General features: G+C 43.5%; 1 protein-coding gene across 2 annotated transcripts in view; it reads right to left on the bottom strand.

Moving 5' to 3' along the window:
- The window catches only part of LOC126203247 (eukaryotic translation initiation factor 4E transporter), a 282811-nt gene that overhangs the window by 135712 nt on the left and 133299 nt on the right, over positions 1-13800 (bottom strand). For both annotated transcript variants that reach the window (XM_049937501.1, XM_049937502.1), the window contains exons 9-11: positions 10353-10702; positions 9895-10027; positions 1616-1831 (exon numbers count right to left, since the gene is read on the bottom strand). In XM_049937501.1, the coding sequence (XP_049793458.1) occupies positions 1616-1831; positions 9895-10027; positions 10353-10702 (699 nt within the window). The remainder of the gene's footprint in view (positions 1-1615; positions 1832-9894; positions 10028-10352; positions 10703-13800) is intronic.

The raw sequence follows: 13800 nt of genomic DNA, 5'->3' as shown, positions 1-13800 counted from the left end.
ATAACTAATGAGGTGGTACTGAATAGAATTGGGGAGAAGAGGAATTTGTGGCACAACTTGACAAGAAGAAGGGATTGGCTGGTTGGACATGTTCTGAGGCATCAAGGGATCACGAATTTTAGTATTGGAGGGCAGCGCGGAGGGTAAAAATTGCAGAGGGAGATGAAGAGATGATTACACTAAGCAGATTCAGAAGGACGTAGGTTGCAGTAGGTACTGGGAGATGATGAAGCTTGCACAGGATGGAGTAGCATGGAGAGCTGCATCAAACCAGTCTCTGGACTGAAGACAACAACAACAACATATAAATACATATACATGCATAAGCACAATTAAAAACTGGTGGAAAAACAATAAATTGGAAATTGACAAATCCATACTCAAAGGAGCCGTACTCCATCTGAACAGCCCAAAAATGGCTACTTAATGGCTACCTGGAGTAACAAATTAAGAATAGCGTTCTTATAAATTGACTAGAATACAGGAATAAACAGCACATACATGGTTTCTGATGGCCGACAAACTGCGTTGGGCTATTGAGCAGTGATTAATTTAAAATAGCCACAAATATGCTAACCAGCTTAGCAGTGTATTCAAATTCACCCATTAGTATCTTGTAAGTAACCACAGTTAATTAGAACCACTCTCACTGAAGTCAAGTAACAATATATTTTAGAGATCAAGCCTAGAACAGCAAAAGTTGAAATGATGAAAATAAATATCTTTTTGCAGCATCCACATATTCAGAAGGCCACCTGGAAGTAGCAGTATACTCCTAACAGCAAATCTATGCAACTGAAACCCTTTAGAACCAGAATCTGGCTCAGGGAAGAACATTGCTCTTACCAATCTGTTTTGTTGGCAGTATGTAATAATGATGGAAATTTCTGGATGGATCAATACATAAAGTAAGTGTAAGACGACGACACACCTATTGTGTATTTGTGTGTAGTGCATCACCATGTAACACGAAACGGTATCCCCGCAAAAAACCACACACCCACATGCGCACATTCTGTTAAGTGTTCCTGTGTTCCACACAGCAGTCTACTGTGAGTGGTTGCCATTGCCTTATTTCACATTTTTTTGGCATTTGTTTTACATAATTTCTTTCGAAGACAGAGCCTCTTTCCTACAAGCAAGTAATGGTTTGTGACAATGCGGGCCATTTCATTAAATACAACATTGTGGACCATTTCATTATATACTATCTTCAAACTTTATTTAAGATAGCATTAAAAAGTGAACTACATATCTTAGTGTTCCCTATAGTGGGCATTACTAGATTTAAAAAAGAGAATTTGCAAATGTTTCCCTAGTTGCACGACTAACACCTTCAAAGTTACGTCATAACCAAAGGCTGTGAAACTGCACTAAGGAGGAACTACCTGCCCCTGAAAATTCACAGTGAAAACTAATCTACTTAAAAATTTCATCAAGTCGTCCATTTCTGTCTACCATCTTCTCTCAATGGAACTACACATGTCAAACTTATTTGTGACAGCATTAGTATAATAGCATCTCCTCATTTCTTTTCAACGCAGCGATATACTACTTTGAGTAAGAGATGTAACTACCTTAAAATTATATTAGAGTTTATACTGAGGAAACTTACCCAATTCTCTGATGTTAGAGGTCTTCGCACTTGCTGATGTATCACCTTGTGGCCTTCTCTGCAACATCTCAAGCAGTGATGACTTTTGTGTATTGTCAGAGTCTGTGCTGACATTAAGATTTTGCTGGGTAACTGTACTTTCAGCTGGTGATATAGGAGTGAAGTATGTGTCTGACTCACTCAAGGGTGGTATAACTATTGCCGGCTCAGTTATATCTGGAACAGGTATTGAACGTTTAGAACACAAAATTTCACCGAAGATCATTTCACAGGGAAGAGCATATACAAATACACTTCAAAACTAGATTTCTGAATTACAGATGAAACTCATTTTTGATGACATTAGCTTAGGTACTTTAACTGATCAAATCAAGGTTGTAGCACAGACATTGATCACAAGCAGTAAATGTCACACTGAGTCATCCAGTCAGGCTTTAATGACTGACACATGGCAGTTAAAGCTTTTATTCCATTCATAAGATGTCCTCAGTGGCTCTCTGGGAAAATCACTCTCCTTCAAAATTGGGTGCAAAACTGAGTACTGATATAGCATACTTCTAAGATATTGCAACAAAGATAAAGGAAATACAAGCACAAAAACTCAGCAAGGGGAGGATAAGGAGATGTGTGTGGCTTTGTATCTCACCAATCTTGACCATGAAAAGATTTTTCTGGGCCACTCCAACCAACTCTGGTACTGCAGAAACATCTGGAAAACAAGGAAGTACTGAATGTCCCACTACTTGGTACTATTTTGGTCTAGAGATCATCAACTGAATTGTTTTGCAGATATTCTAACAACACCAAATAAAAAAGCTTTTGCATACTCTGCAACATGACAGTCCTGACCGTGTACTTAGGAGATTTGAAAACAGAAATTCTCTACAACACATACTTCACTTCTGCCACCCACTTTATTGTAACTTTTTTGCACTGCCTTTTTTCCCTTTCCCTCTCCATTATTCCTACACTACAATACCCTCTCAGCTTGATATTTTTTACTACACTGTCACGTTTTCAGGGTTTTTATATTCCACATGATACCAACAATCAATTCTTCCATATCAATAAATTTCCCTTAAACCAGGATTACAAAAGTTTTGTATATGTACTTCTGTTTTAAGAACAGTCCATGAGATGTGTATTTTTACATATTCCTGACTCTGTCCATTTGAACAATGACCAGCACAATCAGAATTGATATGTCTTAGTCTACAGCCACGTTTTTTTATTTTACCTGCTGGCAACCAATTTCGGTACACAGTATCATACTCAGGCTTTTCTATGGCCAAAAAAAATGCAGAACATAATGATAACACTGTAAGAAATTTACAACTTTTTTTCTGTAGATTGGGAATCATATGGGTATAGTATACAATCTTGAAATTTTTATGCAGCCATTATGATTGCTTCCCAAATAGGTGTGTTAAATACCAACATAATTTTTTTGTTTTTCTTTTGTTTTGGTTTTTGGGGCGCAAAACTGCTATGGTCATTAGCACCCGGTCTGTGACTTAGGAAATGGTAAAAAACGAAAACCGACACCAGCAGCAATGGGAAAAAACTCAAAAACTTGGAGAAACTAAAAGCAGAAGGAAAGCTTAAAAATCCACTACAGAAAGGGGTTGGTTGTCACCAAAAAGAGCTTCAAATGACTGACGTCATCTCACTGACACTAAAACTCGAGAACGCGATCGGCCAAGTGCGTGTCATCTGCTAAAATGGACGATATATCAGGCGACAGCTGTAGACGGGCGCGTAACGGAGTAAAATAGGGACACTCAATTAAAAGGGGTCTTACCGTCCACAGCTGAGAGCAGTGGGGACAGAGTGGGCGAGGATTGCCGCTTAAAAGATATCGATGGCTAAAAAGACAGTGCCCTATCCGGAGTCTAGTTAAAATTACCTCCTCCCAACGACGCGTTCGGGAGGAAGAGGTCCAAGCACAGGGAAGAGCTTTCACGTCCCGCAATTTATTATGGGGAAGTGTCGACCAATGTGCGTGCCATAAAAGAACAACACGACGACATAAAACACTCCGTAGATCGGCGGAGGGAATCGATCGAATAGCTGGCTAAAGAAGAGAGACTGCAGCCTTGGCCACTATATTGGCCGCCTCATTTCCACAGATACCAATGTGTCCTGGGAACCAGAGGAACGCCACCAAGACGCCCCCCAAGTGGAGCAAGTGCAGGCAGTCCTGAATCCAGTGGACCAGAGGGTGGGCAGGGTAGAGAGCTTGGAGACTGAGGAGAGAGCTGAGAGAATCTGAAAAGATAACATACTGTATCCGCTGATGGTGGCGGATGTATTGGACAGCCTGGAGAACAGCGTAAAGCTCCGCAGTATAAACCGAACACTGGTCGGGTAGCCGAAATCGATTTGGGGTGTTGCCAACAATATAGGCACTCCCTACACCTGACTATGTTTTCGAGCCATCAGTGTAAATAAATGTGGCTTCCTTCATTTGTGCACATAGAGCAGCAAATGCCCGACGATAAACAAGAGAAGGGGTACCATCCTTGGGAAACTGACAAAGGTCACGGAGCAGGCAGGTCTGGGGCCGGAGCCAAGGCGGTGCTGTACCCCAAGTTGTCAAGAAAGTTTTAGGAAAGCGGAAGGAAAGAGAATGGAGCAGTTGACTGAAGCGGACTCCCGGTGTTAGTAGGGAGGAAGTGCGGCCTGCATACCCTACATCCAAGGAGGCGTCGAAGAAAATGTCATGGGCCGGATTAGCAGGCATGGAAGACAGATGGCTAGCATAACGACTCAGAAGAACTGCTCGCCGATTGGACAGCGGAGGTTCAGCAGTCTCAGCATAAAGGCTTTCCACAGGACTGGTGTAAAAAGCTCCCGACACTAAACGTAATCCATGGTGGTGGGTAGAGTCGAGATGCCGAAGAATAAACGGCCGAGCAGAGGAGTTAACTATGCTTCCATAGTACAATTTCGAGCGCACTAAGGCACGATAGAGGCGGAGAAGGACCACTCTGTCCGCTCCCAACGAGGTACCATTCAGGACACGGAGGGTGTTGAGGGATCGCAGACAGCGAGCCGAAAAGTAGGAAATGTGGGAGGACCAGCACAGTTTTCTGTCAAACGTAAGACCCAAGAATTTAGCGCCGTCCGAAAACGGAAGGTTGACAGGTACTAGATGTAAGGAGGGTGGAAGAAACTCTGTACGACACCAAAAATTAACACAAACGGTCTTACTGGGAGAAAAGCGGAAGCCTGTTTCGATGCTCCAAGAGTGGAGGCGATCGAGAAAGCTTTGAAGACGTCGTTCAAGAAGGCTGGTCCGTTGAGCTGTAATAGATCGCAAAATCGTCCACAAAGAGGGAGCCTGAGACATCGGGATGGAGACAGTCCATAATTGGATTTATGGCAATGGCAAACAGTACAACACTTAGCACGGAGCCCTGGGGTACCCCGTTTTCTTGGGAGAAGGTACGGGAGAGAGTAGTGTTCACCCGCACCCTAAATGTGCGATCTGCCATAAATTCGCGAAGAAATAGTGGTAGCCAACCTCGAAAGCCCCAAGAGAACAGTGTGCAGAGGATGCCTGTCCTCCAACAGGTATCGTATGCTCTCTCCAGATCAAAAAATATTGCTACTGTTTGGCGTTTCCGGAAAAAATTGTTCATGATATAAGTGGAAAGAGCAACAAGATGGTCAACTGCACAACGATGCTTTCGGAAAACGCATTGGGCAGGTGTTAAAAGACTGCGGGACTCCAGCCACCAAGATAAATGGCAATTCACCATACGCTCCAAAACCTTACATACACTACTCCTGAGAGGAATGGGGCGATAGCTAGAGGGGAGATGTTTGTCCTTTCCAGGTTTCGGAACAGGAACGACGACAGCTTCCCGCCATCGTCTAGGAAAAGTACTGTTGGTCCAAATTCGATTATAAAGGCGAAGGAGGTAACGCAGGCTATGGGTTGATAAATGCAGCAACATTTGGATGTGGATACCATACGGTCCTGGGGCGGAGGAGTGAGAAGAAGAGACTGCATGTTGGAGTTCCCGCATGGAGAAAACAGTATTATAGCTTTTGTGATTTTGAGAGGAGAAAGCAAGAGGTTGCACTTCCGCTGCACGTTCTTCGGGAGAAACGCTAGCGGTTAATTGGAAGAGCTCGAAATCTCAGCAAAGTGTTGACCCAATGAGTTAGAAATTGCGACAGGGTCCACTAACTTATCATGCGCGACAGTGAGCCCAGAGACCGGGGAGAAACAAGGCGCGCCTGAGAACCGTCGAAGCCGACTCCAAACTTCCGAGGAGGGAGTGAAGGTGTTAAATGAGCTAATAAAGAATTTCCAGCTTGCCTTCTTGCTATCGCAGATGACGCGGTGGCATTGCGCACTGGACTGCTTATAGCGGATACAGTTGGCCAAAGTAGGATGATGGCGGAAAACGCGAAGAGCACATCGCTGCTCACGTATTGCGTCACGGCATGCCTCGTTCCACCAAGGAACTGGAGGGGGGAGGGAGGGGGTGGTGGTGCCGGGGCACTTCGGAGGTGCGTGGTATTGAACGTTCCGCAGCTGTAAGAATAACGTCTGTAATATGAGTGACCTCATCGTTGACACTAGGAAAGTGACGGTCATCGAATGTCGCTAGAGACGAAAAAAGTGTCCAATCGGCTTGGGCAAACTTCCAGCATCTCGGGCGCATATATGGCAGTTGTGGCTGCAATCTAAGGACACATGGAAAGTGGTCACTCGAGTGTGTATCAGCAAAAGCGAACCATTCGAAGCGCCGAACTAGCGGAACAGTACCGACCGAAAGGTCCAAATGAGAGAAATTTGTCATGGTGGCAGACAAAAATGTAGGGTCCCCAGTGTTGAGGCAAACAAGATCCGCTTGGTGGAAGACGTCTAGCAATAGGGATCCACGCGGACATGAATGTGGAGATCCCCAAAGCGGGTGGTGGGCATTGAAGTCCCCAACCAGCAAATATGGAGGTGGAAGCTGACCAAGAAGATGAAGGAGATCAGCTCGTGCCATTGGTGTGGTCGATGGAATGTATACAGTACAAAGAGAGAACGTGTATCCGGAAAGGGAAAGGCGGACGGCGACAGCTTGGAAGGAAGTGTTTAAATGGATTGGGTGATAATGGACAGTTTCATGGAGAAGAAGCATGAGTCCTCCATGTGCTGGAGTGCCTTCAACAGATGAGAGATCAAATCGGACTGACTGAAAATGGGGGAAGACAAAGCAGTCGTGGGGACGCAGCTTTGTTTCCTGAAGACAGAAGATGACCGGCGAGTAGTATCATAGGAGGATCGTCAATTCATCCCGATTGGCTCTAATGCCGTGGATATTCCAATGGATAATGGACATAGGGTGGACAGAAAATGGAAGAATGTGACCAAGGTTGCCGTCAACTCAACGACTGCTCAAAGCTTGCGACTGACAGCGTGTAACGGCACTCAGCTGAAGGCAAAAGATCCTGATCCATAAGTTGTTCAGGAGCAGCTCCTGCCACCAGCAATCGGCCGGTTGATCGGCCGCCAGCAGTGCGCCTCGGCGACACGGAAGACGGCCGAGGGCTGTTACTGCCAGGTGGTGCTGTAGATGAGACACGCCGTGGCGGAGAAGGAGAGGAACTCTGTTTCTTATTAGCTTTCTTGGAAACATGATGTTTAGATGAAGGAGGAACTGATGGTTGTGAAGTTGGGGTTCGTAAAAAATCTTCACGAGTATGCTCTTTTTTCGAAGTCCGGGTGTCTGGCTTTTGGGATAGAGATTTAGCAGAACCTGATGAAGGGTGAGCCATAGATTGAGCAGGCGAAAGTGGGGAGGTTGAACGGGCCGAGGAGAGGCTAGGACAGTGCTGTATTTTCCTGTCTGAGGCACAGTGGGCTTTCGACTTGCGAATAATTTTCGAGTAGCAAAGGTCGACACCTTTTCCTTTACTCTGATTTCCTGGATGAACTTTTCGTCCTTAAAAACGGGGCAATCTCGAGAGGAAGCAGCGTGGTGACCCATACAGTTGATGCAACGAGGGGATGGAGGTGGACAAGCACCCTCATGGGCATCCTTGCCACACGTAACACATTTGGCCGGGTAGGAACAGGAGTCGCTGGTGTGATTGAACCGCTGGCACCGATAGCAATGCGTAGGGTTTGGGACGTAGGGGCGAACGGAAATTCTCTCATAGCCTGATTTGATTTTCGATGGGAGTTGAACTTTGTCAAATGTCAAGAAGACAGTACGAGTTGGAACAATGTTCGTGTCAACCCTTTTCAGAACTCTATGAACAGCCGTTACGCCCTGGTCAGACAGGTAGTGCTGAATTTCTTCGTCAGACAATCCGTCGAGGGAGTGTGTATAAACGACTCCACGTAAGGAATTTAAAGTGGGGGACGGGGGAGATAGGGAAGGATGCGGAAAAGGAAGGTATGCAGCCCGGAAAGGAAGGAGGGCCACATTAGCTCGGGGTCCCGTGCTCACTACGCACATATCCACAAAAGAGTTGTGGACCCCCTGGGGGGACTACTACTAACTTAATGTCAATGCAGAGCCTTAAAAAGATGCAAATTGTGGCCTACAGTGGTACAAGTGCCTGTAAGTACAGGTTTTTCATTCTAAAAAAAAGGAATCAGCCAAAATAAGAGATACCTAAAACTTATTAAAATAGCACAAATTTGAAACTTAAGAAATTACATAATAAAACAAAGAATAAAAGAGGCCCACTATTTTAAAGATAGAAAATGTGTGTAGTCATATTTACATCTACCATTTGCATACGGTTTGTAACACTAAAATTGTCAATCTGACCACTGATCTTTCAGTCGAGCAAATGGGGTTGGCATAAAAATGGAATAATCTATCACATTACTTGAATTAATCATACAATGCAAGACAGAATAATTTTGAAATATTGGATGAGGCCATTAAGGGGACACTGACTAACATCTTGGAGAAGTGGATGTCTACAGGGCAGGTAAGTTACTCAATGATAAAACAGTGGAAGAGGAAAGAGCTAATGCCAGGACTGTTTACTAAATGGTTACAAGTTAACATCAGATTTACTGGATACACAGTTGATCCACAATTTACTGATCTTTTAGTTAATACCCTCCTCGCAGCTTTTAATCTTTGAGTATACTTATATAGTTTCATTTGTTTCTCGTAACCCTAAGCTGCTCCCTTTGTACAGAAAACCTTATGCTGTAGAATGCGCACGGCTACTGATGCGTAATTCTGTGAATACATCAGTTACGCATATGTGCACACGGTATCAACTGCCACAAACAAACACAGAAAATATTTTGAGTCACCTATATTATTGTGTGTGTAATTTGGACACCCTGTATTTGACATCCACTCAGGAAACAAACGTGACAACTGCATGTCGGGGCCAAGGGTCTACCAATACATTTTACAGTTGGACTATTGCAGAGAAAAATAATTTGTAAATTTCTCTTACATTGTTATAGTAACTAAATACTGGTCACGGAAACCAGCTGCCAATAGGCAAAACAACAAAAGTTTTGGCTACAGACAACCATTTTTGTCAGCCGTGGTGGTCTAGCGGTTCTAGGCGCACAGTCCGGAACCGCACGACTGCTACGGTCGCAGGTTCGAATCCTGCCTCAGGCATGGATGTGTGTGATGTCCTTAGGTTAGTTAGGTTTAAGTAGTTCTAAGTTCTAGGGGACTGATGACCACAGATATTAAGTCCCATAGTGCTCAGAGCCATTTGAACCATTTGAACAACCATTTTTCTGATTTGTATTTTGACTGAGTTTTGTCAGCTTCTTGAAAATAGGGATTCTTCACTGCAAAGCTTGACCTCAAAATGTTGTTGCAAAGAAAAGTTCAGTTCAAAACACACACAACACACACACACACACACACACACACACACACAACAACAACAACCTATATAACTTGGCATCCACTGAACAGCTATTTAAAATCTGAGTACACTGGAGAGGATATATTTGTACAATTTGGTGAAGTTAATCAGGTAAGTTACCTATCTAAATAAGATTTTCTGAGGAAACAACTCACGACTGTCAAAAGCGGCAAACATTTGAAGACACTGGGGGTTCAGACCTGAAAATGGGTTCTTCTGAAATGTTTCCCTCATACTGTATTGGTGTCTCAAACTAGTACTCCAGTACGATAAATTTATCAGTATTCCAAAATACTGACAGTTATTTCTACATGAATCAAACCAACAATAAAAACCAGCAATGCAACAGTCATTGCCAGAGAATGACTTCTTTCACTGACAGCCTCACATGCCTAAATCCTACTCACCACTGATTAAATTATTAAGGAGCTCATCTTGAATGGAGGAACACCTACTTTCTGCTTGTCTGTTAACAGGGCTCTCCCGCCGAAACCACTGGCTGAATCTTGATCCACCAGAGCTGTCATTTACAGCACCATTCTGTAAACAGTAAACACCAAGTATTAGGACAGACACAGACACACACACACACACACACACACACACACACACACACACACACACACACACACACTACCAAACTTACAAAAAATTGTCTTTTGTTACCTAATTACTCAGCGTATCACAAATTATTTTCGTAAGTACAGTAATTCGAGATAAATTAATGGTAAGTTAATATTTAAACTTTATAGAACTATAAACAGAGGACATAAAACTGAAAACTAATTGCATCAGTAGTGGACAACCAACCATTAAACTGCTTACAGAAAATACAAAGCTGAAAGTAGTTAACATTACTACTTACTGCCAGCAAGCCAGGTACAGAATCACTTTTGAGGAACTCATCAAGATTGAAGTCAAGACCTTGATGCTGGTGAGAAAAACTACTGTTGTTCGACTGGGGAAGCTGTTCTGCTGGAAGACCAGAATCCTGGTCTGACGGCAGATCTGGTGAAAGTGGCCCCTTCTCAGGCAATGGCCTCTCAGGTGATCGAGGAGTCTCTTCAGCAATAGGCGAATGAGACTGTGTTGGCTGTGGGACTGCCCCACTGCGGTTTCCAGGTGGTGTTGGAGTCCTGCGTGACGAAGCTGAACTTTGTCCGGCACTTACAGGAGGTGATGGTTCTGAAAGTTTTCTTCCACTTGAACGGTTACCTGCAAGATATGTAAATATTTTAAAATTTTTGTTGATACTGACTTGCAAAGCACTTAGATGCAATGTTTTAGAAATGTTGAATAAGCATTCAAAATTGTCTATCTGTATAAAACCTTGAGAAAAACTGAATAATGGAAAATTCACAATGGAATGTAACAATATTCTTAAAAACACACGACACCCAAGCACCCACATCCCCACAAGAGGTTTCCAATCATAAGATGAGCGTGGGGAGAGACTTCAAACGCCTGCAAAAGCTAATCTGTGCACAACTGAGCATAATACACTAATTCTTGCTGATCCGGCCATTTCTTGTAGATTTGGGTACCGGATTAGACGAAGTGCCGAATTGCTGAGTGTCATAAATTTACTGCAAACACGCCAGGATAATACTTCATTAAATCCACAGGTACATTCATTTTCATAGAAAACTTAGTTCCGGAGTGTGTACGTATACAGTAGCATCACTCATGTACATCTACATATATAATCCGCTAGCCACCAAGAGGTGTGTGGCAGATGGCACTATTCGCTCCAGTAATACCCTAATTCCCCCCTCCCGTTTCTGTTCCACTCGCGGATCGCGCGAGGGAAAAACCGACTGTCAGAACGCCTCAGTACGAGCTTTAATTTCCCTTATCTTTGAATGGTGGTGATTGCGCGATATGAAAGTTGGTTGGTAATACATCCTCGGCGAAGATCAGATTTTGTAATTTAGTGAGCAGCCGCTTCCATTTAGTGCGTCGTCTATCTGCAAGTGTGTCCCAGTTAAACTTTCTATGAGATTTGTAACGCTCTCGCGATGGCTAAATGAACCAGTCACGAATCTTTCCGCACCTCTTTGGACCTTCTCAATCTCTTGAATCAGACCCAACTGGTAAGGGTCCCATACAGACCAACAATACTCTTTAAGACTGGACGAACTAACGTATTGTAAGCAATTTCGTTTGTTGAAGGACTGTATCACTTCAGGGTTCTACCAATAAACCGCAATCTAGATTTCGCCTTACCCGTTACTTGTGTAATCAGATCGTTCCATTTGAGATCATTTTGAATAGTCACACCCAGATACTTGACGGATGGTACTGCTTCCAAAGACAGGGCATTTATTTTGTACTCTTACATTAATGGGGATTTTCACTTTGTTATACGCAGTAGGTTACACTTACAAATATTGAGAGATAACTGCTAGTCATTAAACCACACATTTATTTTCTGCAAATCCTCATTGATTGTTCACAACTTTCGTGTGATACTACTGTCCTGTAGACTACAGCATCATCAGCAAACAGTCTAATGCCGCTGTCAATACCATCAACCAGATCGTTTATGTAAATTATAAAACGCAGTGGATCTATTACGCTGCCCTGGGGCACACTTGATGTTACGCTTGTTTCTGTTGAAGTCTTCCCCATTCAGGACAACATACTGCTCACTGTCTGTCAGAAAACTTTCTATCCAACCACATATGTCATCGGATAGACTGTAAGCACGCACTTTTTGGACGAAGCGACAGTGCGGAATGGAGTCGAACGCCTTTTGAAAGTCCGGATATATGGCATCAACCTGGGAGCTGGGATCTGGAGCCTGTTGTATATCATGCACAAGAGAGCCAGCTATGCCTCGCATGACCGTTGGTTCCTAAAACCGTGCTGGTTTCTGCACATGAGCTTCTCAGAGTCTACGAAGGTCATTATGCCTGAACACAAAATATGTGCCATGATTCTACAAAAATCGATGTCAGTGAAATTGGACGATAATTGTGTGCATCTGATTTTCTATCCTTTTTATAGGTTGCTATGACCTGGGCCTTCTTCCAGTCCCTTGGAACTTTCTGCTGTTCCAATGATCTCTGATGGATAAGAATGGTGCTATATTTGTAGTATAGTCAACATAAAAATCTTACGGGGATACAGTCTGGGCCAGATGCCTTCTTGGCATCTATGGATCATAACTATTTTACAATCCCTGATACAAGAAACCCTACATCAGGCATCCTTGCATTTTTCGATAATTGAATGGCGGAATGGTGCTGCAGTCTTCAACAGTAAATGAGTTTTTGAAAGCTAGATTTAGACTTTCAGCTTTGTTTATCGTCGTCCATTACATTAACCGAACTGTCAGCGAGAGAAGGTACTGAATTTGTTGCGTTCATAGATTTTATGTACGACCAAAATTTTTTGGGGTTATTTTTAGAATCTGCAGAAAAAAATGATATTCAGCTTGATGGGGAGTGAGACACAAATGGATGTCTTCAACTCTTCACTTCTGCAGCGGAAAGTTAGATGGATAGGAAGAGTATGCCAATGCCATCGCAAAGCAGCTAGCAAGGTGTTCTGTAAGAACTGATGAATTGGTACGAAGGCTAACATATAGGGCAAGACCCGGTAGGGCCGTTTGTTGTTGGCAGCCAACAAGACCACGGAGCTTGGCTCACAGCTGAGATGAAGATATATACATCTCCGGAGAGGAGAGAGAGCATTCCTAGCCTGCCTTCCTTCATTTGGTTAGACAGCAAGCCTTAGTACAAGATCACTTAAAAGTTAAAGAGTCTTTTCGGCTCGTATCAGTTGTGTTCTTTAGATCAAATCTCTGGTTTGTTTTCCCTCTGGTTGCTGGGCTGCACTCTTGCACCGTGTCTCCTGGTTTAAAATATTTATAAGGCGGGAAGTATGGAAGGGACAGTCACCAGGCACGAGGAAAGAAATTGTTGGAGGAAACGTGTTGTCAAATGCCGGTGGTCAGTGTCTTGACCAATTCACTCTGAAGGAACTGTTGCAACAAGATTGACTGATTATGATTTATCCACTCATCAAGTGGCGGCATGAGAACACACATGTAACAGGTATTATGTAAGCAAGTTTTTTGGGCCATCGGCTCCTTCTGGCAGAAGAGTTGAAGGGGAAGGAAGAGGGGTGAAGGATGAATGGTGAGATTTAGGAAAAGCAGTACGGTTCAGGAAATTCACCCAGAACTGTGGGTCAGGGGAGACTTACTGGAAGGGATGAGAACTCCTGACCCAGGGTTCTGGGCGACTTTACCAAACTCTACCCCTTTTCAAAAACCATACCAGTCCTTTTCCTTTATCCTCTTTCTT

This window comes from Schistocerca nitens, chromosome 9 (assembly GCF_023898315.1).
Source record: "Schistocerca nitens isolate TAMUIC-IGC-003100 chromosome 9, iqSchNite1.1, whole genome shotgun sequence".
Taxonomy (NCBI): Eukaryota; Metazoa; Arthropoda; class Insecta; order Orthoptera; family Acrididae; genus Schistocerca; species Schistocerca nitens.
This window is presented reverse-complemented; position numbering and strand designations above follow the sequence as displayed.